The following is a 27928-nucleotide window of genomic DNA, read 5'->3' on the forward strand; positions in this document are numbered from 1 at the left end:
AGTCTCCAAGTCACACAAGTCTCCAAGTCACACGAGACTCATGTGACTGGGAGACTCGTGTGACTTGTGTGACTGGGAGACGGGGTAGACACACAGGTTTACAGGAACGTTTGAGAGTTGTATTTGGAGTATATTTCCTGACTGTAGTGAACTAGGCTAGATGTCTGCCCCACTTCCAGTGATGAAGTTAAGCTAGGCTAACGGTCCAGGCGTTCCCTAAGCCCAAAGCATGCAGAGAGACGAAAAAGGTATGCATCTTCTTGTCCAACTCCAGGGAAGATGTTAAATAAGCTAATTTCACAAAATGTTGGAGTTTTCCTTTAAGCGTTTCAATTGGCCAGCCAAACATGTTATCTGTGTACATGTAATATTGTACTAATTGTGTATTTATTAATGAGGTAAGTTATGCCCCGAAATCCGACGTTAGAGTCAGTGTGTCAATATAGTTACTGCACTTTAGCTTTGTAGGGCAGTATGGTTATGCTGTTAAATGAAGTAGTGGTATTGCAATGGCACCATCTCCGTCTGGAGAGAGAAGACATTTGCGCTTGATATAGCGAAGTTTACCTATCCCTATATCTTCTTGCAAGCCACTGACCTTGTATGTACCAATGTATGATGATTCACAGGGATACATGTAGTATGGCTGTTTGTGTCTGTACTTTCTGTAAATTATATATACCTCTTCCTCTGATTTAAGAATATTCTCTACTAATGCAAATCCATCTCCAACCTCAATACAATTGTCTCCTTTCTTTGTGGACAAAGTAAACCGATGAGTGGAGACCTTCCTGTACTGTTGTGAAGAAGTAAACTGTGGGGGGACAGGCCCATCAGTGTGAATATTACGCAAAATTGGATCATCTGTGGGACATGGGGATCCAACATGTGGAATTTCAGACAACCTTTTCACTACCTGTTGTAGAGGCTGATGTGGCTTGCGTAGAAGATGCTTAATTTGTCCAAGATAGTTCTCAAAAGGGAATCCTGAGATATTATCTAGAGTGCCAAACTTCCTGTATTCCTCAGCCAAATGAATAAGCTGGTGTACATTGTACACAATTTCACCTCTTCCATACACTGTCCCAAAGTGTTCAACAAAAGAAACCATCAACTTGTGCGCAAAGGCCAACATTTCCTCAGAAATACTAGGGGACAGCAACAAGTACATTCCAACAGAAAACAACATGAAGTTGTCATACAGCTCACTGGGGAGGGAATCCTTCAAAACAACAGGACCCCAATACAACATGAAGGATCGCAACTCAGTAGCTTTCCAGCGATCTAACTCTGACAGTTCCCTTGGTTTACGGTTAAATTCACAAGGCATGTAGGGACGTAGCTTTAGCAGTTTACCTGAAATGGCTTGTACAGTTTTGGAAGGGACCCTTGTTGCCAAATTCTTCCCCTTTAACCATATATTAAGCAGTTTCCTTGTAACTCCGAGACAACAGAGATGCATGTAATCAGTTGGAAACATAGAAACCATCTTAACTAAACCTGTTAAAGGGCTCGTCCCATTGTGATGGGCCTCATCAACCATGTCTGAGAAACTGGAGTCTGTCCTAAGTCTGACTTTTGTTTCAGGATATGTCATTTTATTTCTCCATACACCCTCCTGAAAACACTTGTCACAACCAGAATAGCCATTAAATGCCTTGGTCTGCTTAATATAAGCTCTAGCCGGGGCATCACAAATGAAAGAAGAAATCTGTACATCAAATTGCTTGTCATTATAAATAATGCCATTAGACAGTACATTCTGAAGATCTTTGACAAACTGCTCTAGGTACTCAAAAACACTCTTTGGCTTGCTTAGACCACAAAAAATGCCAACAACAAATAGGGACTTTGTGTAGTCACATTTGAGACTTCCAAGTATGGGCCAAAACTGAAGTTTAGAACTTTTGAATAAAGGTAAACCATCTATATTAAACTGTAAATTAAGAGTTGTCAGAGTTGCCGGTAAAATCAAACATGCCAACCGTGAAAGCACCCCTTTGACTAAACCAAAATGATAGTATTCTCCCCCTTCAATCTTAGTGGTAGGCACATGTTTTTGTGTTCCTAGCAATGTTCTTCCATCTTTAGGAAGGGTGGGGTGAAACATCTTCAAAAAGGACAGCAAAGATGATAGTGCAACCAGAGAGACTGAATAGGATGTTGCCCAATATTTTAAACTTGTCATGAGGAAATCTTCATTATGCTCATCACTGTCAAAGACATGTTCAGGTTCAATTTCGTCATCCCCAGCTATACTTTCAAAATGTGCATTTGACTCACCTGGTGAGTCAATATTTTCACTTTGATCACTGATAGTTAGTGGTCTGTTTAGTGGCAAGTCTGAAGTTGATAAATCTAGTGGCAAGTCTGATCTAGTTGTTAAATCTAGTGGCAAGTCTGTCTTTGGTAAATCTAGCAGGCACTCAGTAGAGGCTGTGACAGGATCTGTGTTCTCTAAAGAGTGATTGTTTGTCCTTGAATTAGCAGCAACAATTAACTTATAATCAGTGAGGATAGCCTGCTCTGTCTCTCTCACTAATTTGTTGACTCTACGTCTTTTAGCCCGAGAATAAGATGACATAGTGATGAGGTGCTGTAGTCTAGCTATTTACTTGGCTAGAACAGGTCTTTGCTTCAATTGCTGCAACGTGCGGCTTCTTGAAAGTGGTACGTGATTCTGGAAAAAGAAAGAAAAAAGGGGGGAGGGTCCTGATTAATGTGCTGCATTGCAATGTGCAGGGTGAAACGCTTGCATAATTCTACATTTTGATCAATATCAAGAGAGTCCATTATTATATTATTGTTATATTGTTCATTAGAAAATACCATGCATATAACCAAACGTCTAACTATATAGTCAATGTAATGGTACATAAATTGTGGTATTTACTTGGCTAGAACAATTAAGTCTTTGCTTCAATTGCTGCAACATGCGGCTTCTTGAAACTGGTACGTGATTCTGGAAAAAGAAAGAAAAAAGGGGGGAGGGTCCTGATTAATGTGCTGCATTGCAATGTGCAGGGTGAAACGCTTGCATAATTCTACATTTTGATCAATATCAAGAGAGTCCATTATTATATTATTGTTATATTGTTCATTAGAAAATACCATGCATATAACCAAACGTCTAACTATATAGTCAATGTAATGGTACATAAATTGTGGTATTTACTTGGCTAGAACAATTAAGTCTTTGCTTCAATTGCTGCAACATGCGGCTTCTTGAAACTGGTACGTGATTCTGGAAAAAGAAAGAAAAAAGGGGGGAGGGTCCTGATTAATGTGCTGCATTGCAATGTGCAGGGTGAAACGCTTGCATAATTCTACATTTTGATCAATATCAAGAGAGTTCATTATTATATTATTGTTATATTGTTCATTAGAAAATACCGTGCATATAACCAAACGTCTAACTATATACTATCTGTATGTCATGCATGTCCCTCCCTATGCCATAAATGTCATCATGTGTATGTCATAAATGTCACTATGAATTGAAAATGGGGGACCCTGATGTAAACGAGACAAAAACGTCTTTCTCTGGTCTGCATCCCCTTAACAATTGTGTGTATTAGGGCGGCTAGGTGGTGTAGTGGTCTAAGGCACTCGCCACCAGTGTGGAGACGCTAGGATTCGCGTGTTCGAATCCAGCTCTCCACATTGTTTTTCAGTTTGGCTGGTCGTCCGCAGTAATACACATTGGCCGTATTACGGGGAGGGAAAACTGAAGGGTGGGGATCGAACGTTGTGAACAAGCGACTCCTACAAGTCGGTTGGTGCGCCTGCGCAGTAGAATCAGGAAGTGTCGGGGGCAGCGTGAGCCTCCCACGCGTTACTCCTCGACACTAAGAGATCGAGCTGCGCAGGTGAAAAGATGCGACTGCTGTTACCTCAAGTACCGGAGGGGACTTGTGCTATGTATGACTTAGTCCACATTGCAGCCGGCTTGTGGGAGGCAAGAAACAGCGTTCGTGACAGGGGAGGGTTGAATTGGATGATACGAAATTGGGGGATGGGAGAAAAATATAGAAAAATGGGAGAAAAAGTGGATAAAAAAAAAAAAAAAAAACAATTGTGTGTATTGAGCCATATTGTATTGTACCCCTTCTGCAATCTGTTAAATAAAGTTTTCATTCATTCATTCAACATTAGCAGGACCAGTGGCACGCCAAACAGCCTGCAAACTACCTGGCGTTCTATCGCCATGCTCTAAGACAAACTCTAACCTTAACCAACTTAGAAATAGTGCCTAAGCTTAAAGGGGAGATGAAGCATATAGCGATATAAACATAGTCATAGCATCAAATTAGTATTTAGATAAGCCACAGAAAAAAATCACGTTATAAAAATAAGCAGTTTCTAAGAAAAAACGATTTGTTATGTGAAGCGCTTTATCAACATGGGCGCCGCCATTTTGTTTGGTGACATCACCGTCGCGGTGCATTTAGCTAGCTGGCTACCTAGCCGCAGCCGGGATTCAAAGCCAACTAGCCGGCTAACCCAGCTCGCTAAATACTGCATGTAGCTAGCAGAACTGTAAAATTAGTTTGAACAGCCAGGAGCAATACCAAAAGAAACACGCGGTCCCGTTGTCTGGTAGGCAACGTTGCATTTACGGATCCACGTGTTTACTAGGCCAGCTAGCGCGTGCTTCCTTGACTACTTCCTGTTCACCCAATAAGCATGCTTTTGATTGGTTGAGTCGCACAACGTCATTCAGTACCAACGCACGCAATTGGACCACGCAATTTCTTTTCGTTTAGCGCTAGAATATATTTACATCGAAATAACTTAAACAACCGTACGATTCCACTTGCACACTCTCCAGAGTTATATTAAGCACACGCTAACGAATATTCATGAATATTTATCTTAGTTGACGTATATATATATTTACCTACCAAACTGCAGCATAAGCACATGCACAACGCCGTCAAGATCCACTGGTCACACTCACAATAACGTTATTTTTCACAGAACACAGTTAAGATAAAAGTAATATAGCCAAAACTTACTGTAAAGCACTCAGTAGAATCAAATCCGGGGGATCCAGACGTGCTGTTCTGTTGCCATGCAGTTCACATTGAGAGAGTGCTCAGCTGCATGCTGGGACGTACCATATCTGTTTAAATTGGGGGGGGGGAATTCGGATCGGTCCAACGTAATGACGACAAACAGCATACGTTGAACAGCATACGTTGATTCAACATTTATTAGATATTGGCATTTCAATTAAAATGCAACCACAAAACAATATTGATTCAATGACATGTTTTCAACATTAGTCAATTGCTTCAGCGGTTAATGGGTGATTCACCATCAATCGTCGACCTTAACCAAAAATCAAGCATTTTGACCATAAATCAACATTGAATTAACACCTTTTGCTATCTGGGACGTGAGCTAACATGCTAACTCGCTAAGCTAACGTTAATAATGTAAACAAAGCTCTCAACGGACTTCTTCTTTCTTGCATTGCACAGATTCAGACGTCCTCATCGCCGAATTGTGTTATATCCTGAGGACTTCTTAACCTCACCTGTATAACAATGATTACCGGACCACTAAAGTTACTTTAGTTTAACAAATTTTTTTATTTTATTTTACCTTTATTTTACCAGGTAGTCACTTGAGATCAAAGATCTCTTTTTCTAGCAAGACCTGGCCAATTATTCTGACTACAGCTCCGGTACATACGTGCAATCACTTCCGGGCACCACAGCTGTGAACTACGGCAAGTATTTAAGGACAATACAGACCCAACGTTGAGAAAAAGATTAACGGCGTCAATTATATTATCGTGCGATACTAGTCTCGCGTTAACGCAGCACGTTAACGCCGTAAACGGCCCAGCTCTAATGTATATATAAATGTGCGAATTGGCTATAATAAGGTAATGTATAAGCATATATTCTATATTCTATAATAATATTTCAAATTGCATTGGTCCGGATGGGAGAATTCAGTACTGTATATACAGAACCTTCGGTTTTATCATCTTCCCTTTATTAATTTCCTTAGATCTTTTGTACACATGATCTCAAGAGGGTACTGAACGAGGTCAGTGGCGTTTTTTTTAAGTCTGGTCATTATTATCATGGTGTTATTCACTGTCAAAGATGAAAAGAAAAATCATAATTCATATTTTCCTTTGTTTCATCACAATTTAAGCAAGCCTAGTAATAGACACAATATTTCTGACACTGAGAATACATTCATTGAGGTCCATAGATGTACCTAGATACCAAGAATATGCAAATAGCCCTTGTAGAAGTGGAGCAATATTCCATTTACCTAGGTATACATTTTATGCAGATTTTCACCTGGGGTGCACAGGTTTTAATGTGAAGTGAATGAAGTGTGTCCTATATCCATGCACTGGATCAGTTGCTCGTGGAACTGCTAATCCCTTATTCCCACCAGCAGAACAAAATAAATCTCATCACATACACACAAATATGCCTGCATTAGTTGAATGAATAAAGCTAGGACATAACCATTATCAGTTTCTAGTGTGGATCCCTACCTTTGCTACTTTGATAGAAAAGAAGGAAATGTGAAAAGAAATGAACATATTATGCCATTATCTGGTATTGAACAGGGAGTGTTGTACAGGGTTGAATGATTCATGGAGAGAAAGAAGAAACGCCTTCCAATCAGACGAAATGATTCAGTGTGTACAATGCATAATTCACGGACAAAGACTTGTTATTACGATTCATTATTCTGGCTTATTTATTGCTCTGTTAAACACGTGCCAACTGATTTTATAATCCCCCTCCAAGCATAACAATGCAGCCCTCATTAACCCTTTATCAAGTCTCTCCCGAATGCCAGCTTTCTGGGTCAGCACAGCACGGTCCAACTGTGTCAGGGGAGCGAGTCACCATTTCAATGACCGTTACAATCCACACTGGTTATTTCCAACCACAAGGCCACCGTGGATCATCTGTCCAGCTGCTTTGTGTTGTTAATAAAATAAAATAAATGTATAGTAATAATCTAAACCTAACTAACCTTACTGTCATGCACTTGTCCTAATAAACTAACCTACACTGTACCACTCAACACTTTGATGAACATTGTTACTCAGCTGATAGAGTTGTGCCCTTCCTGATGACTTGTCGTACAGAACTTGTAAGTCGCTTTGGATAAAAGTGTCAGCTAAATGACTAAATGTAAATGTAAATGAAGAGCCACTATTATTACCCAGGGCTGAGTATAATAATTCACATCATTCCGATGTAGGCAATAATTAGAAATGAGAAAAATAATTACTGACAAAAAAAAATTAAAAATCTACACAGTGCTGGTGGAGTGGCTAAAGGAAAGCAATAGCGTAACATACCTTAAATTAATGTACAGTATGTGTCAATAATACAGGTTGGAAATAGCAACATTGTGTGGCTATTTTTGGTTTGTGAAGTCTGAATTTCAGGAGCGTCAATAATGACTATCTGTCCTAGAATGGCATTATTGAAATCTGATGACAGTTAGAGTCATCCCCGAATTGTTGGGCTCTATCACGATACACGATATATATTGCGATTTTTTGACATTTCCTCTAAATGTCAAAGCTTGATTTAACCCTTTGATGAATACAGTCACGCCTATATGATGATTATATAAACCTATGTTGTCAAGTCTCGTCAATACAACAAGCGGTGCATGGGCAAGGCTAAGAGAATAATCAAAGACTCCAGCCACCCAAACAACTGCCTCTTTGAACTGCTGCGGTCAGGCAAGCGATACCGGAGTCTCATGGCAAGCACATAGAGACTCAGAAGGAGCTTCTATCCCCAGGCCATCAGGATGCTCAATGAACAATAAGCAAACCATCAACACACCCACAGCGCACACACACTCACTTAAATAAACAACACACTGTAGCACCCACTTTACCACTTTAGACACACTTTACACTTTATATTTATATTATTGGTAAGGAAATTGCACATCATTCTCATTCCTTATTGCACCTCCTTATTGCACCACAAGCTAAGCTATACCTCACCATTTTTGTACCAGCTGTACATACTGTATATATAGATACATAGAAACAAATTGTTGTTTACACTTGTTTACGTACTTGACTTCTTGACTTTCTATTTTATACTTATTTTACTTATTTTATACTATCTTGTTATTATCTAGCACACTCTCAGGAGCAACACAGAAAGAAACATTTCATGCAAAGTATTCTGTATTCTGTATGACAACTAATAAAGAAACTTGAACTTGAACACAACCACACTACAGAAGGTTAACCCTTTCACTACCACACTATATATACGGTTAACCATATGTAGTGTGGTAGTGAAAGGGTTAACCTTCTGTAGTGTGGTAGTGAAAGGGTTCAAACAAGCACGCAGGTGATCATATTACTTGGATGGAGTTTCTATGTACACAGTACACTCAAATTCGGGGGCAGGTTGGACAACAACATTTTGCCACTCGTTTCCAGGACAACACGATACCCCCCCCCCCACCCCCACACTCATCTTCTCTCACCTCTCCTACAGTGGTGACTTTGTTGACCATCATCTGTCCGTCACGCTGCACCATGTGACATCTCCGTTCCAATCTGTGCCCCTGAAGCTGAGCATGAGGTTGATGTGGTTTAGATTAGATTAGATTAGATTCAAATGTAATGTAATAATGTAAAGGTCCAGTCTAAATGTTCTTTTGTGATGTTTATTTCACGCTGTCAAAAGCAATACAGGTCAAGTGCAACACACAGCTGTTACTCATTATACTACCTAAGTAGGTGTGTCTCATAGGACACTGCAGGTGAAGGTCTGACTGACGTAACCCGGTGAACCCCCATTATAACAATCCCTTCCCCCATAGTCTTGAAATATCATTTGTATACATTTTTTAAGCTTAATCTCAACTACAAGGTAGGGGGTAGACTGCCCCTCCTCCAGACACCCATAAGTGCCTGCCTAAGATAAGTGGGTGCCTGCCTAACTCTACCTGGATAACGACGTCCTATTCCTGGACCCGGTTCCGGAGGCCTCAACACGACTGCCTCGGGTGCAGGAGTCTCTGACCCTGGATGGACTGCTTCTTGTGGTGAAAAGCTCTCCGGTAGACTTGCTGGCGTGGTGTTTTGATCATAACATGGACGCATCTGATCCTGATGACGTCTCACCAACTTGCCGTCCTTTTGTGTCACCTTCCAAGACACTGGACCGGTCCTCTCTGTGAGTGTTGCGGGAATCCACTTCTGGCCTGAGTACCCTCTCACATAGACGGAGTCAGACTCTGTGAACATCCTGTCCCTGACATGCTTGTCATGCTGCTCTTTTTGTTTGTCCTGATTTAGTCCAACTCTATTCGCTAGTGAAGGACGCACTAGATCCAACTGAGTTCTGATTCTCCGGTTCATGAGTAGCTCAGCTGGCGTAGCTCTGGTTGTGGTCTGAGGGGTTGATCGGTACTTAAACAAGAACCTGGATAGCTTTGTCTCCACACTACCCTCCCCCATCTTCTTGATGCCCTCCTTGAACACCCGCACTGCACGCTCAGCACAGCCATTCGAAGAAGGATGGTATGGTGCTGTTGTCACATGCTTTATGCCGTTTTTTCTTAGGAAGTGTTTGAACTCTGCACTAACCAGACTTGGTCCATTATCACTAACCAGGACTGCTGGGATTCCATGGGTGGCAAAAATGCTCCTCAATTTCTCCACTGTCATGGATGAAGTAATAGACTGCATTGGGTGAGCCTCAATCCACTTTGAATAGGCATCAATGACTATTAGAAACATCTTTCCATATACTGGCCCACAAAAATCCACATGCAGCCTCATCCAAGGTTGGTCTGGCCACTCCCACGGGTGTAAAGGTGCTGCTGCTGGGGCGGCTTGGTTCAACTGACACGAATGACAGCTGCGCACTGCTGACTCCATCCATGTTTGGCCACCACACATAACTGCGGGCCAATGTTTTCATTCTTGAGACCCCTGGATGAGCCTCATGAAGCTCCTTGATCATAGTCTGTCTTCCTTGTGGTGGTATTATCACTCTACTTCCCCACAGGATGCACCCGTCCTCCACACTCAGTTCATATTGTCGTCTCGTGTAAGGCTGTATTTCTGGGTCTGTGCTCTGTGAGGGCCAGGAGCCCTGCAACAACACTGGTGGACCCTGGACAGGATAGGGTCCCGACGAGTCCAGTCTCGGATGTTTTTTACCTGCAGTGGTGTACCATTCATATGCTCCATAAGCAGCACCACCTCTTCCTCCTGTGGTACATTTCCGGGCTTTATGGGCAGTGGGAGTCTGCTCAGTGCGTCTGCATTCCCGTTTTTTGAGCCCTCCTTATACTCCAAGGTGTACTCATAGGCGGCTAAAATTAATGCCCATCTTTGCATTCTGGCTGCCGCGAGCTGTGGGATGCCCTTACTCTCTCCCAAAAGGCCTAGTAGTGGTTTGTGATCCGTCGCAATAGTGCAGTGTTTTCCAAACAGATACTGGTGGAATTTCTTTAGACCAAAAATGATAGACAGCGCCTCTTTCTCTAGCTGTGAATAGCCCCGTTTTGCTGATGACAGTGACCGGGACATGTATCCGATTGGCCTGTCGGAGCCATCTGGAAACCGGTGTGATAATACTGCTCCGACGCCATAAGGTGATGCATCACAAGCCAAGTAGAGCGGCTTTGTCTCATCAGAGTGCACTAATAATGTTTCAGACTGGAGGCACTTTTTTGCCTCCTCAAATGCCTGTGTCTGACATTTTCCCCATCTCCATGGGATCTCTTTTCTCAAAAGCTTGTGTAGTGGCTTCAATATGGTCGACACATTTGGCAGGAACTTGTGATAATATTTTAGCATGCCCAGAAAAGACTTTAACTGTGTCTGGTCAGTCGGCTGTGGGGCATTTACAATGGTCTGTACCTTGTCAGCCACTGGTTGAATCCCTTTGTGGTTAATTCGATAACCCAGGTAAACCACCTCTGGTACCATGAACACACATTTGTCTCTCCTCAGACGCAGTCCTGCAGCTGAGAGTCTCTTCAGCACTACCTCTAAGTTGTATAGATGGCTGGCATCGTCGTCACCGGTCACCAGAATATCATCTATTCTCACCACCACCTGCAATCCGCCTACTACAAGCAGAGCGTAGACTTTTCCTCCACATGCACTCAGGAATATGGCTCGCTTCTGTCCTGCATTTGTGATCTTGTTAGCCACAAAGTAGAATTCCAGATGTTCCACGTACTGCTGCCAATCATCCGTTTCTTGATCAAACTCCTGGATTTTCCCATACGTCGTCATTTTTCTAACGTTCGGTCAAAACTCCAAGCTGTTTAGTTCATCCTCGTCGCCAATGTAATAATCTAAAGGTCCAGTCCAAATGTTCTTTTGTGATGTTTATTTCACGCTGTCAAAAGCAATACAGGTCAAGTGCAACACACAGCTGTTACTCATTATACTACCTAAGTAGGTGTGTCTCATAGGACACTGCAGGTGAAGGTCTGACTGACGTAACCTGGTAAACCCCCATTATAACAGTCATGATACAGCACAAGTACAGTACAACGAAAATAAGTGTGGCATCCAACCAGAGTGCAGATGTAACAGTAAAGTGCAATAGTAATATACAATGTACAGATAAGATGTATGTACAGAGTTGTGGTATTAATATGTACAGTGATACAGGTATAAAGACACTGTGCGTGTGGAGCAATGAGCAAATTATGAGTTTCTACTTCTAGCTCTGGTTTAACATTCATTCTTCTTCGTGGAAAAATAACCAGGCCGGGCCGGGGCACCTTCGCTATTTTGGACATTAGGGCCTATTTTCCGTCTGTAATTTGCTTTAGTGGTGAGCTAACGTTAGCTCCGGGATTGCAGCTGGGGGCTAGTTCTGCACTAACCTAACGTTAGCTAATATTACCTGTAAACACCCAATTAACGCTATGTGAATGTGAAGTTGCTATTATTTTGGCCCACGTTTTGACTACTTTATTAATGTTGAACTAATGTTAAAGCTATGTTAAACATGAACCATTCACACAAGGTGGTCAGCTTCACATTATCTGTAATTGTCCACCGCAATACACACATTGTCAATGTCATTGTAAAAAACACATGTGTTGCTTATTCAATCAAATCCCGGTTCATAGTGCGCACAACTGCATTTTATAACCTTGAGCAACATTCCTGTATTTTAGTCCAAAATGATAAACATGACTTGATGCTTTTTTCTTACATAGTACTGTATATGTGGTGGTAACACCAATACATATGAATGGGAGCATAGTGTGCAGACTCCAGAGAACCAGAGAGACACCCAGCGTTTGCTATTTCCAATTGGTAACACCAATCGGCAACAATGATGTGTGTCATTTATCTTCTTTTTACCTTCTTTTTAAAGGGGGAATACAACCCAATTTAAGTAGTAACATGTAGTTTTCCCTATGGCCTCAATATTTGTAAACACGAGCTCTCTCCAAAAGTCAGAAACCAGAGGGCTAAGACCCAAACGTGTCAGAAACCAGAGGGCTAAAACCCAAACGTGTCAAAAACCAAAGGGCTAAGACCCAAACGTGTCAGAAACGAGAGGACTATGACCAAAATGTGTCAAAAACCAGAGGGCTACGACCCAAACGTGTCAAAAAGCAGAGGGATAAGACCCAAACATGTCAAAAACCAGAGGGCTATGACCCAAACGTGTCAGAAACCAAAGGGATAAGACCCAAACGTGTCAGAAACCAGAAGGCTAAGACCCACACATGTCAGAAACCAGAGGGCTAAGACCCAAACGTGTCAAAAACCAGAGGGATAAGACCCAAACGTGTCAGAAACCAGAGGCATAAGACCCAAACGTGTCAAAAACCAAAGGGCTAAGACCCAAACGTGTCAGAAACCAGAGGGATAAGACTCAAACGTGTCAAAAACCAGAGGGCTAAGACCCAAACGTGTCAGAAACCAGAGGGCTAAGACCCAAACGTGTCAAAAACCAGAGGGCTACGACCCAAACATGTCAAAAAACCAAAGGGCTACGACCCAAACGTGTCAAAAACCAGAGGGCTAAGACCCAAACATGTCAGAAACCAGAGGGCTATGACCCAAACGTGTCAAAAACCAGAGGGATAAGACCCAAACGTGTCAGAAACCAGAGGGCTACGACCCAAACGTGTCAGAATCCAGATCGCTAAGACCCAAACGTGTCAAAAACCAGAGGGATAAGACCCAAACGTGTCAGAAACCAGAGGGCTAAGACCCAAACGTGTCAAAAACCAGAGGGATAAGACCCAAACGTGTCAGAAACCAGAGGGCTAAGACCCAAACGTGACAAAAATCAGAGGGCTAAGACCCAAACGTGTCAAAAACCATAGGGCTAAGACCCAAACGTGTCAGAAACCAGAGGGCTACGACCCAAATGTGTCAAAAACCAGAGGGCTACGACCCAAACGTGTCAAAAACCAGAGGGATAAGACCCAAACGTGTCAAAAACCAGAGGGCTATGACCCAAACGTGTCAGAAACCAGAGGGATAAGACCCACACGTGTCAGAAACCAAAGGGCTAAGACCCAAACGTGTCAGAAACCAGAGGGATAAGACCCAAACGTGTCCAAAACCAGAGGGCTACGACCCAAACGTGTCAAAAACCAGAGGGCTAAGACCAAAACGTGTCAGAAACCAGAGGGCTAAGACCCAAACGTGTCAAAAACCAGAGGGATAAGACCCAAACGTGTCAGAAACCAGAGGGCTAAGACCCAAACGTGTCAAAAACCAGAGGGCTAAGACCCAAACGTGTCAGAAACCAGAGGGCTACGACCCAAATGTGTCAAAAACCAGAGGGCTACGACCCAAATGTGTCAAAAACCAGAGGGATAAGACCAAAACGTGTCAAAAACCAGAGGGCTACGACCCAAACGTGTCAGAAACCAAAGGGCTACGACGCAAACGTGTCAGAAACCAGAGGGCTAAGACCCAAACGTGTCAAAAACCAGAGGGCTAAGACCCAAACGTGTCAAAAACCAGAGGGCTAAGACCCAAACGTGTCAAAAACCAGAGGGCTAAGACCCAAACGTGTCAGAAACCAGAGAGCTAAGACCCAAACGTGTCAAAAACCAGAGGGATAAGACCCACACGTGTCAGAAACCAGAGGGATAAGACCCAAACGTGTCAAAAACCAAAGGGCTAAGACCCAAACGTGTCAGAAACCAGAGGGATAAGACGCAAACGTGTCAGAAACCAGAGGGCTAAGACCCAAATGTGTCAGAAACCAGAGGGATAAGACCCAAACGTGTCAGAAGCCAGAGGGCTAAGACCCAAACGTGTCAGAAACCAGAGTCTTAGACCCAAACGTGTCAGAAACCAGAGGGCTACGACCCAAACGTGTCAGAAACCAAAGGGCTACGACCCAACCATGTCAAAAACCAGAGGGCTAAGACCCAAACGTGTCAGAAACCAGAGGGCTACGACCCAAACTTGTCAAAAACCAGAGGGATAAGACCCAAATGTGTCAGAAACCAGAGGGCTACGACCCAAACGTGTCAGAAACCAGAGGGCTAAGACCCAAACGTGTCAAAAACCAGAGGGATAAGACCCAAACGTGTCAGAAACCAGGGGGCTAAGACCCAAATGTGTCAAAAACCAGAGGGATAAGACCCAAACGTGTCAGAAACCAGAGGGCTAAGACCCAAACGTGTCAAAAACCAGAGGGCTAAGACCCACACGTGTCAGAAACCAGAGGGCTAAGACCCAAACGTGTCAAAAACCAAAGGGCTAAGACCCAAACGTGTCAGAAACCAGAGGGCTAAGACCCAAACGTGTCAAAAACCAGAGGGCTACGACCCAAACGTGTCAAAAACCAGAGGGCTACGACCCAAACGTGTCAGAAACCAGAGGGCTACGACCCAAACGTGTCAGAAACCAAAGGGCTAAGACCCAAACGTGTCAAAAACCAGAGGGCTACGACCCAAACGTGTCAAAAACCACAGGGCTATGACCCAAACGTGTCAGAAACCCAAGGGCTAAGACCCAAACGTGTCAGAAACCAGAGGGCTACGACCCAAACGTGTCAAAAACCAGAGGGCTACGACCCAAACGTGTCAAAAACCAGAGGGCTACGACCCAAACGTGTCAGAAACCAAAGGGCTACGACCCAAACGTATCAAAAACCAGAGGGCTACGACCCAAACGTGTCAGAAACCAGAGGGATAAGACCCAAACGTGTCAGAAACCAGAGGTCTAAGACCCAAACGTGTCAGAAACCAGAGGGATAAGACCCAAACGTGTCAAAACGAAGAGGGATAAGACCCAAACGTGTCAGAAACCAGAGGGCTAAGACCCAAACTTGTCAAAAACCAGAGGGATAAGACCCAAATGTGTCAGAAACCAGAGGGCTACGACCCAAACGTGTCAGAAACCAGAGGGCTAAGACCCAAACGTGTCAAAAACCAGAGGGATAAGACCCAAACGTGTCAGAAACCAGAGGGCTAAGACCCAAACGTGTCAAAAACCAGAGGGATAAGACCCAAACGTGTCAGAAACCAGAGGGCTAAGACCCAAACATGTCAAAAACCAGAGGGCTAAGACCCACACGTGTCAGAAACCAGAGGGCTAAGACCCAAACATGTCAAAAACCAAAGGGCTAAGACCCAAACGTGTCAGAAACCAGAGGGCTAAGACCCAAACGTGTCAAAAACCAGAGGGCTACGACCCAAACGTGTCAAAAACCAGAGGGCTACGACCCAAACGTGTCAGAAACCAGAGGGCTACGACCCAAACGTGTCAAAAACCAGAGGGCTACGACCCAAACGTGTCAAAAACCAGAGGGCTACGACCCAAACGTGTCAGAAACCAAAGGGCTACGACCCAAACGTGTCAAAAACCAGAGGGCTACGACCCAAACGTGTCAGAAACCAGAGGGATAAGACCCAAACGTGTCAGAAACCAGAGGTCTAAGACCCAAACGTGTCAGAAACCAGAGGGATAAGACCCAAACGTGTCAAAACGAAGAGGGATAAGACCCAAACGTGTCAGAAACCAGAGGGCTAAGACCCACACGTGTCAGAAACCAGAGGGCTAAGACCCAAACGTGTCAAAAACCAGAGGGATAAGACCCAAACGTGTCAGAAACCAGAGGGATAAGACCCAAACGTGTCAAAAACCAAAGGGCTAAGACCCAAACGTGTCAGAAACCAGAGGGATAAGACCCAATCGTGTCAGAAACCAGAGGGATAAGACCCAAACGTGTCAGAAACCAGAGGGCTAAGACCCAAACGTGTCAAAAACCAGAGGGCTACGACCCAAACGTGTCAGACACCAAAGGGCTACGACCCAAACGTGTCAAAAACCAGAGGGCTAAGACCCAAACGTGTCAGAAACCAGAGGGCTACGACCCAAACGTGTCAAAAACCAGAGGGATAAGACCCAAACGTGTCAGAAACCAGAGGGCTACGACCCAAACGTGTCAGAAACCAGAGGGCTAAGACCCAAACGTGTCAAAAACCAGAGGGATAAGACCCAAACGTGTCAGAAACCAGAGGGATAAGACCCAAACGTGTCAAAAACCAGAGGGCTAAGACCCAAACGTGTCAAAAACCAGAGGGCTAAGACCCAAACGTGTCAAAAACCAGAGGGCTATGACCCAAACATGTCAAAAACCAGAGGGCTAAGACCCAAACGTGTCAAAAACCAGAGGGCTACGACCCAAACGTGTCAAAAACCAGAGGGCTACGACCCAAACGTGTCAAAAACCAGAGGGCTACCACCCAAACGTGTCAGAAACCAGAGGGCTACGACCCAAACGTGTCAAAAACCAGAGGGCTACGACCCAAACGTGTCAAAAACCAGAGGGCTACGACCCAAACGTGTCAGAAACCAAAGGGCTACGACCCAAATGTGTCAAAAACCAGAGGGCTAAGACCCAAATGTGTCAGAAACCAGAGGGATAAGACCCAAACGTGTCAGAAGCCAGAGGGCTAAGACCCAAACGTGTCAGAAACCAGAGTCTTAGACCCAAACGTGTCAGAAACCAGAGGGCTACGACCCAAACGTGTCAGAAACCAAAGGGCTACGACCCAACCATGTCAAAAACCAGAGGGCTAAGACCCAAACGTGTCAGAAACCAGAGGGCTACGACCCAAACTTGTCAAAAACCAGAGGGATAAGACCCAAATGTGTCAGAAACCAGAGGGCTACGACCCAAACGTGTCAGAAACCAGAGGGCTAAGACCCAAACGTGTCAAAAACCAGAGGGATAAGACCCAAACGTGTCAGAAACCAGGGGGCTAAGACCCAAATGTGTCAAAAACCAGAGGGATAAGACCCAAACGTGTCAGAAACCAGAGGGCTAAGACCCAAACGTGTCAAAAACCAGAGGGCTAAGACCCACACGTGTCAGAAACCAGAGGGCTAAGACCCAAACGTGTCAAAAACCAAAGGGCTAAGACCCAAACGTGTCAGAAACCAGAGGGCTAAGACCCAAACGTGTCAAAAACCAGAGGGCTACGACCCAAACGTGTCAAAAACCAGAGGGCTACGACCCAAACGTGTCAGAAACCAGAGGGCTACGACCCAAACGTGTCAGAAACCAAAGGGCTAAGACCCAAACGTGTCAAAAACCAGAGGGCTACGACCCAAACGTGTCAAAAACCACAGGGCTATGACCCAAACGTGTCAGAAACCCAAGGGCTAAGACCCAAACGTGTCAGAAACCAGAGGGCTACGACCCAAACGTGTCAAAAACCAGAGGGCTACGACCCAAACGTGTCAAAAACCAGAGGGCTACGACCCAAACGTGTCAGAAACCAAAGGGCTACGACCCAAACGTATCAAAAACCAGAGGGCTACGACCCAAACGTGTCAGAAACCAGAGGGATAAGACCCAAACGTGTCAGAAACCAGAGGTCTAAGACCCAAACGTGTCAGAAACCAGAGGGATAAGACCCAAACGTGTCAAAACGAAGAGGGATAAGACCCAAACGTGTCAGAAACCAGAGGGCTAAGACCCAAACTTGTCAAAAACCAGAGGGATAAGACCCAAATGTGTCAGAAACCAGAGGGCTACGACCCAAACGTGTCAGAAACCAGAGGGCTAAGACCCAAACGTGTCAAAAACCAGAGGGATAAGACCCAAACGTGTCAGAAACCAGAGGGCTAAGACCCAAACGTGTCAAAAACCAGAGGGATAAGACCCAAACGTGTCAGAAACCAGAGGGCTAAGACCCAAACATGTCAAAAACCAGAGGGCTAAGACCCACACGTGTCAGAAACCAGAGGGCTAAGACCCAAACATGTCAAAAACCAAAGGGCTAAGACCCAAACGTGTCAGAAACCAGAGGGCTAAGACCCAAACGTGTCAAAAACCAGAGGGCTACGACCCAAACGTGTCAAAAACCAGAGGGCTACGACCCAAACGTGTCAGAAACCAGAGGGCTACGACCCAAACGTGTCAAAAACCAGAGGGCTACGACCCAAACGTGTCAAAAACCAGAGGGCTACGACCCAAACGTGTCAGAAACCAAAGGGCTACGACCCAAACGTGTCAAAAACCAGAGGGCTACGACCCAAACGTGTCAGAAACCAGAGGGATAAGACCCAAACGTGTCAGAAACCAGAGGTCTAAGACCCAAACGTGTCAGAAACCAGAGGGATAAGACCCAAACGTGTCAAAACGAAGAGGGATAAGACCCAAACGTGTCAGAAACCAGAGGGCTAAGACCCACACGTGTCAGAAACCAGAGGGCTAAGACCCAAACGTGTCAAAAACCAGAGGGATAAGACCCAAACGTGTCAGAAACCAGAGGGATAAGACCCAAACGTGTCAAAAACCAAAGGGCTAAGACCCAAACGTGTCAGAAACCAGAGGGATAAGACCCAATCGTGTCAGAAACCAGAGGGATAAGACCCAAACGTGTCAGAAACCAGAGGGCTAAGACCCAAACGTGTCAAAAACCAGAGGGCTACGACCCAAACGTGTCAGACACCAAAGGGCTACGACCCAAACGTGTCAAAAACCAGAGGGCTAAGACCCAAACGTGTCAGAAACCAGAGGGCTACGACCCAAACGTGTCAAAAACCAGAGGGATAAGACCCAAACGTGTCAGAAACCAGAGGGCTACGACCCAAACGTGTCAGAAACCAGAGGGCTAAGACCCAAACGTGTCAAAAACCAGAGGGATAAGACCCAAACGTGTCAGAAACCAGAGGGATAAGACCCAAACGTGTCAAAAACCAGAGGGCTAAGACCCAAACGTGTCAAAAACCAGAGGGCTAAGACCCAAACGTGTCAAAAACCAGAGGGCTATGACCCAAACATGTCAAAAACCAGAGGGCTAAGACCCAAACGTGTCAAAAACCAGAGGGCTACGACCCAAACGTGTCAAAAACCAGAGGGCTACGACCCAAACGTGTCAAAAACCAGAGGGCTACCACCCAAACGTGTCAGAAACCAGAGGGCTACGACCCAAACGTGTCAAAAACCAGAGGGCTACGACCCAAACGTGTCAAAAACCAGAGGGCTACGACCCAAACGTGTCAGAAACCAAAGGGCTACGACCCAAATGTGTCAAAAACCAGAGGGCTAAGACCCAAACGTGTCAGAAACCAGATGGCTACGACCCAAACGTGTCAAAAACCAGAGGGCTACGACCCAAACGTGTCAGAAACCAGAGGGCTAAGACCCAAACGTGTCAAAAACCAGAGGGATAAGACCCACACGTGTCAGAAACCAGAGGGGTAAGACCCACACGTCATCAGGTATAAGATCTGGAGCTGCTCTTTAGGGAATGACCAGAGGCCTTTCTCAGATGGTTAGAATGGCCATTTCTCCTCCATGTTGGAAGAAACAAAGATTTCTCTGTGGAAGAAAGTTCGTGTGCTGAAAGTTCACAGGTGAAGGAGAAACACCAAGAGGGAATGTTCTGTGTATATTACATTTAGTCATTTAGCTGACGCTTTTATCGAAAGCAACTTACAAGTTCTGTACGACAAGTCATCAGGAAGGGCACAACTCTATAAGCTGAGTAACAATGTTCATAAAGTGTTGAGTGCTACAGTGTAGGTTAGTTTATTAGGAAAATGGGCCGACTTCGGTAGGTTTGAGATCAGGCGGGCCGCTGCGTTCTGAATGAGTTGAAGAGGCTTAGTGGCAGTGGCCGGGAGGCGAGCGAGCAGTGCGTTGCAGTAGTCAAGGCGGGAGATGACTGTTGATTGGACAAGGAGTTGGGTGGCTTCTTTTGTCAGGAAGGGGCGGATCCTTCTGACGTTGCTAAGGAGGAATCTGCAGGTTCTGGTTGTCGCTGCGATGTGAGCAGAGAAGTTCAACTGGTTGTCGAGGACAACACCAAGGTTCTTGGCGGTCGGGGACGCGGTCACAGCTGCATTCTCGACTGTGATGGAAAGGTCTGTCAGGGGGGAGGATTTGGCCGGCAAGTGAAGCAATTCTGTTTTGCTTAGGTTCAGTTTGAGGTGGTTGGTCGTCATCCAGGCGGAGATGTCGGACAGACAGGCCGAGATCCGCTCAGAGACGTGGATATCTGAGGGAGGGAAGGAGAGGAAGAGTTGGGTCTATTGTCTTGTTTGGACATGCTAATACTATTATAGAGTAAAGCCCATTTGTGTATAAAAACTCAGACACCCTCTGACTCACTCCCATTCTCTCTCTGTGGAGCAGCTCTAGATTGTATACCTGATGACATCACAAGTTTCAGTCTTAGTTTCCAGGTTCGTTGGCTTTGAGAAAGTTGTTCATGCTCACAAATACTTTTTTATTTATTTTTTTTATTTATGTTTTTGGTAGATTTTTAATTTGTTTGTTCTACCGGGCAGTCCGGTAGAGAGAGAGAGAGGAAGAACGGGAGACAGAGCGGGGGGGAGACATTCGGCAAAGGACGCCGGGTCCGGGAATCGAACCCGGGTCGGCCGCTTCGCGACGCAGCGTGTTACATGGGTCGCCACTTGGGTGCCGCATGCTCACAAATACTGATTGGACTGTCCATAGGAATAACATACTGTAGATACTTTCTTATGATGATGATTGATTCTTTTATTAGACTCCAAAAATACTGTTGCAGTGTTAAATAAAAATTAATATATAATATATAATATATATATAAATAAAAAACAACCATAATTAATTGTAATAATTACAGATTCGTATTCTGATAGTATTCAGCTTTTTCTCTTAAACTTGGCAAATACCATCTGGTGCAAAAACAATTCCATTCCTGAACCACAACTCAAGTTTTAATATGAATTAATTTATATATTCATACATAAATGGAGGACATTTTACAAAAAATTACTAGTTTACTAGTTTATTTTGTAAACGTTGAGTGGCGATCTTAACACAATTTAAATATTTGTTGTGGTTGAACTACTGTACTTTTGTTTATGTAAGTTAATACATTATAAAGTGCATATTTGTGCATAAGACATTTTTAATTGTGCTAATTGCACCTTGACAGCTGCTCCCCGTCCTCTCCGTCTCCTAGAGACACCTCAGGCATGCCAGAGAGAGACTCTCCTGCCATGGCAACTTAATCATCAAACTTCACTCTCTGTCAAACTTTACCCAAATTATATTCTAGACTCTTGATTCATTGTTCTGCATTGTAGGTGTTTAAACACATATATATATATATATATATATATATATATATATATATATATATATATATATATATATATATATATATATATATATATATATATATATATATATATATATATATATATATATATATATATATATATGTTTAAACAGGATTTGTAATGAATTAATCTAATTAATCACATTTTAATCGCATAACCATTTTAGGCCTGATATTCTATATTCTATAATCATATTTCAAATTGCATCTACAAAACCTTCTGTTTAATCATCTTCCCTTTATATATTTGCTTAGATTTTTCAGGTCTGGTAAATTTGAGCATGGTGTTATTCACAGTCAAAAAAAAATGTTGTATTGCTATTCTCATTTGGTTCATTACAATTTACTCAAGCCTAGTAGCAGACACAGTATTTCTGACACTGGGAATACATTCCCTGAGATCAGATACCAAGAACATGCAAATGGACCATATAAAAAAAAAGTCTGTAAATATGTATTCTACGTTCTTATGGAATGAATGAGATTAAAAAATATTCTTTTTTAAAGGAAAAAGGTTTTAATTAATTTTGAGTTAATTGTCATAACGCGATAATTTGCTGTGTAATTCATTCATCTAATTAACGCGATAAACTGACAGCCCTAATATATATATATATTTTAGTTAGTAGTTTGGTCAAGTAAGGGCTTAGAGGAAGTTCCCTAACCCTCAATACTAGAGGTTTCAAACAGGTTTAGTAAAATGGGGACATATAGCGACTACTCTGCACACAAGGAACCTTGGGAGGCGTTTCATTAGTTTTCAGCTGACAACAGTATATCTCTTATACGTTGTGTTTTTTCTGTGTTCCCAGAAGGAGTGTGAGGCGCGCTGTGCGGATGACCAGTTCCGCTGTCACAACAACCTGTGCATCTCGCTCAAGTGGCTGTGCGACGGCCAAGAGGACTGCAAGACTGGGGAGGATGAGAGGAACTGCCAGGGCACAGGTGCGCCACCCAATGCTCTTCCAGTTCTTTGAAAAGGCACAGTCTGTGATTTCATTGTGATGTCCCCTAGCTAGTAGGGGTGTAACGAATGTAATCTGATGTAAACAAGACAAAAGTATTTCTCTGGTCTGCATACCCTTAACAATTGTGTGTATTGAGCTGTACTGTATTGTACCCATTCTGCAATCTGTTAATAAAACTTTCATTCAATCAATCAATCTGCACGGTGATTGATTGAATGAAAATTGTATTAACAGATTGCAGAATGGGTACAATACAGTAGGCAAACGGCTCAATACACACAATTGTTAAGGGGATGCAGACCAGAGAAAGACTTTTGTCTTATTTACATCAGGGTCCCCCATTTTCAATTCATAATGAATTGTAAGTAAGGGTGCAACTTGCTCCGTGCAATCCATTCTTTGTGGATCTAGCCCATAGTGTCATTGTCATTGAGCATCCTGATGGCCTGGGGATAGAAGCTCCTTCTGAGTCTCTCTGTAGTGGCCATGAGACTCCGGTAGCACTTGCCTGACCGCAGCAGTTCAAAGAGGCAGTTGTTTGGGTGACTAGAGTCTTTGATTATTCTTTTAGCCTTGGCCTTTTAAACGCTTGTTATAAATGTCCTGGAGAGTGGGAAGCCCACGTTCAATTGTGTGTTCGGCTGAACGGGCCACTCTCTGTAGTCTGCTGCGGTCTTGTGCGGTGCTATTCCCAAACCAGGAGGTGATGTTACCAGTCAGGATGCTCTCTATTGTGCACGAGTAGAAGTTCTTGAGGATCTTCTGACTCACTTTGAACTTCCTAAGGAAGTAGAGGCATTGCCGTGCTTTCTTCACTACACTGTAAATGTGTGTAGTCCATGTCAAGTGTAAACTGGTACCAGAGAGCTGATTACTGGCGTCTCAGAGCAGCACACATGTCTAGTATCACCCTTGTGTGTAAAATACTTGTCATTGACCGATTCGAAATATATTCAGGGACTCAAGACCCCCACACTCTGCATCTTCTGGCCACCTGAGACCCACTCCTATTCCCAGTCCTCGCTCCATGATGGAATGAACTTCCCACCATGAGCAGCCCAAACCCATCCAATTTTCCGCTGTTGACTAAAAACACATGTCTTTAATCAATATCTGACAATGGCTGGCGCGGACTGACACACAGACACGTGAACAGGCCCCATGCTGCGCATGTGGGTGTAATTAGGTATTTCCTCCAGGAAGAGAAGAACATTTTCCATTTCATGGGATCTTTAAGCGGCTCATTTTCATTTCATTTTCATAAAGTAAGTTGTCACATCTCAAAACCTTCCACTGCAGAATGTGTAGCCTTTCAAAAGAAAATCGATCTTCCTTCAAGTGTGCCTGAATAGTGGTCTCCAAGATGGTTCAATAATGGCTCATTTATTCCTTTTCGATGGAAAAAGGGACTCTGGCAAGGTTAGCTTTTTATAACAGCTCCAACCAAGGCCTCTCTTGTGTGGGAGTGGAGCTGGTTACAGTGTCACCGCTCCAGACCTCCAGCGGAGATGATTGGCCAAGTAGTTCGAGCAGGCCACCGAAACACTTCATTCAGCAGCAGGTAGCACACAGCACGCCACGCTCTGGCCTGAGGGAAGATATCATATTTCTAGATGGCAACAAGCTCTGTCACAGCAACACCATTTTCAGCTGGCAATTTCCCCCATTGACTTGTACCGTAGACAACCTGGAAAGAACATATTGGATGGGGGATGGGGGCGGGGGGGTGCTGCCAGTTTCCTGTTGTGTTTGAGTTTTCATTGCAGCTGATGTGAAGCTGGCTGTCGCTAAGAATGAACGCTCAATAGTTAGCGACTCTGGCTACAATCTGTTTACATTTTTTATTGATTGAATCGAAAAAGAAATTGACCCAAACTCTGGCACATACAGTCAGTGTTAATTTTGGCAGCTATTTTGATTTTAGTTTTAGTCTTAGTCATGTGTCAAGTGCTCCTTTTTCGTTTTCATCATATTTAGTCATCTTCATTTATTTTTCGTTTAGTCAGTTTTAGTCAACTAAATGTCTGAGCATTTTAGTCTTAGTCAGTTTTTGTCTCAATTTTGTCTTTTTTGTTTTAGTCTAGATTTAGTCGACGAAAACGGATGACATTTTTGTCTATTTTTAGTTAATGGAAAAAAACTTGTCAGAAATAGTCAACATGGAACATTTTCTGATTTAAATTGCGTATTTATTTTTTTAACCTAGGGGAATCTGATACCAGTGCATACATAAAAAAATATATATATATTATATAAATTATAAAACTTTTTTTTCTTTTCTTTTTTACAGCTACTGTTTTATATATACAGTTTTTTAGTAATAACTAGAAAGCAATGGTATTTATTTAACAACAGATGGTTGTATTAGTATTAGTATCATTAAATGACAACTATGCTCAACTATGCTTCACCCACGGAAAGGTTGTTGGCACATTGGTTCCACACGGACATTATACGTTGTTGCGCACTTCCTATCCAGTCGGCTCCGGTTCAGTTAGCTCCTAGCAGAGGCACTGTTGTGATTTTTAATGCAAAATAAAACATTCAACATTCTCTTTTGAGACTCCGCCTCAGACTCTTATCATTTGGCACTAAAAGCTAAACATTGTCACCGGTATGGCTGTCTGCATTGTGTCATTAATTGTGTGCAGTTAGCCACATTAGCGTGAGCTAGCTTAGCCACTAGCTAACGTGATCTAGATGGAAATACAAACAATGTAACGTTACTGGTGACAAAGTTATTTACCTTGGAATACTCCTTTGCCAACTTGCTGTACTTTTGCTTGCAGGTCTGCAGCTGGATTATGAATAGTCCCAATTTTAGCCAAGGTAACGTTAAGCTAAAACTAGCTTTTCAAATAGCTCCAGCTAATGCTAATAACAGAGCTCCCCGTCACACTGCTCTACTCGGGACGATGGCATTAAGAAAAGTTATAATTAGTTTGTCTCGTCTTGTTTTAGTCAACAATATCAACATACATGAAGAGAAATTTCGTCCTGGTTTTTATAAATTACATTTTTGTGTCGTCAGTTGTGGTCAACGATATTTAATAAACGATTTAGTCTCGTTAGCGTCACATGGTATTCAATAACGTGACGTCACGTCTCGTTGTCGTCATGAAAAAAACCATCATTGACGAACATCTTTCGTCATCAATTTAGTGAACAAAATTAACACTGCATACAGTAGGCTACATCAGGGTTTGGGTAAATTCCTAGCAATATCTGGCTTTTCATGCTGAAAGCTGTAGGACAGGGCTATTCAACTAAATTGTTCAGGGGGCCACATTGTCAGAAACCCAAGGGGCCAGGGGCCGGACTGCCACGGCGCCTCCCCGTGCTATGAATATATGTACACTTGACACAACACGCAACCACATTTTCACAACTTTTATTTAACTACATTGCAAAAGTAGTATACTTTTCAAAAAAAGTGCTTCATTTATGTGCCACATCTGCAACATCTCCTGCAAAAAGTGCTTCATTTATGACTGTGCAACAACTGCAACATCTCCTCTTCAACATTTCAATATAAAAATAAAATAAAAAACAAACAAGTGCATGATGTGCATCTGAACATTCTAACATCAACACTTGAACAAAAAACACATTTATAGTGTAGCTGAGCTTATGAAAAAGTGCTTCATGTCTGTGCAACAACAGCAAATCACAGCATCTTATTAGCACTTATTGTCCACTCTTAACTCTCAAACATCAGGGGGGTGGGGGGCAGACAGGCCTAGCCTACATACACACATCTAATGAGAGCGATTGCACTTCTTTGACTGGGCAATGGCAGAGAAAGAGGGTTCATAGGAAGTGAGGGCTACCCGCAAACAGTGATGCAAATGCTCATTTGTCAAGGAGGCACGGTTGCTTGTTTTAATGGCATTCATGTGAGAGAAACTGGATTCACAGGTGTATGTTGAGCCAAACATTGTTAGCACAGATATTGCCAGCGTTTTTATTTTGGGGAATGTGTTGACATGAATACACTTTATCCAAAATGTTGTCGTGGATTCATTCTCAAGTGCCTGCTTCAGAGCAGATGATGCTTGCATGTCAATTATTTCAAGTTGCAGGAGACCTTCATCAATGTGAAGTGATGCAAGGAACTCTTGTCCTTTTGTGGAAATAGCAGCTACATTGGCAAATGGGTTGCTCACAAAATGCATCAATTCTCTGGACATGTCAAATTCATCAAATCGACTTGCAAAGTTTTCCCTCAATTTATCAATGAAATATGTCATTAATTGAGTGACTTTTGGCTCAATTGTGCGTGTTAACGTTGACATGAAAAGAAAAAAGTAATAATAATTTTCATGTAATCTTTGGCGGGCCGGTCAGAATCATCCCGCGGGCCGGATCTGGCCCGCGGGCCGCCAGTTGAATAGCCCTGCTGTAGGATATATCAATAGATAGGAATTGAGTCAAATGACATAGTCGCTCAGTGGGTCCAGTTAATAAGGTGTATTAACCAGATCAATCAAATCATTACAACAAGTAGAGAGTATGGCTAGAGATCTCTCCCAAACAGACCAGCTTCGTCAGTCAGGTAAAAAGATCCCGCTCCCCAACTGGGGGAGTGCTTAAGTACAAGGTAAACAAATGGGGGGAAAAGGGGGGAGGTTTAGAAGGGAGGGGGCGTTGTTACAAACAGGTTAGGGGTCTCTCAATATATATATACCACAAAAAGCCTTTCGATATTTGAATGTGATTCAGCTCAATCCACCTCCTGAATCAATTGAATGAAGTGTTAATTCACGCCGACATTTGGTCTGTCTGTCCGTAGTGGTCCCCTCCTGTTCCCTGAACGAATATGTGTGTGCCAGTGGAGGCTGTGTGTCGGCCGGCCTGCGCTGTGACGGGCACGACAACTGCCTGGATGGCTCAGACGAGGTCAGTATTTGGGGCTGATTTGGGACACCTTGTCGGGACACATGCAACAAGCATGTTTTGTTTTTGTTTTTAGTTTTCTAGTATGTCTTCTTTTTTTCTTTTACGTTCCTTTGTTTTGATTTAGCTTGTTCATTTTGTGTGAAGGGTCTTCCAGAAAAGTACTTTAACACTTTCGGGGCCATTCACGTATATATATATATATATATATATATATATATATACGTTATTGGGCGCCAGCGGTTGACGCCCAAAAACGTATATATATACGTTGTTTGATCGTTTTCCCTTTTTATTTTTATTTTAATATCCTATTCAATGTCAGGGACCTGTATGTTGCCGTTAAAAGGCATACTGGGACTCCAAGGGTGCAGTACCGGCCAGATCCTGCTAGTAGGCAGTATCGAGAGTCCAGTAAACCCTGTTCCAGACCGGGTGCT

At 43.3% G+C, this 27928-nt stretch overlaps 1 protein-coding gene across 1 annotated transcript in view; it reads left to right on the forward strand.

Moving 5' to 3' along the window:
- lrp1bb (low density lipoprotein receptor-related protein 1Bb) overlaps positions 1 to 27928 on the forward strand; it is a gene marked incomplete at its 5' end in the record, with an annotated part of 1188884 nt that overhangs the window by 1095480 nt on the left and 65476 nt on the right. The window contains 2 exon segments of the mRNA XM_084314368.1: positions 22437 to 22569; positions 27385 to 27491. Of these exon segments, the coding sequence (XP_084170494.1) occupies positions 22437 to 22569; positions 27385 to 27491 (240 nt within the window).

This window comes from Notolepis coatsorum (assembly GCF_963971535.1).
Source record: "Notolepis coatsorum genome assembly, chromosome: 5".
Lineage (NCBI taxonomy): Eukaryota > Metazoa > Chordata > Actinopteri > Aulopiformes > Paralepididae > Notolepis > Notolepis coatsorum.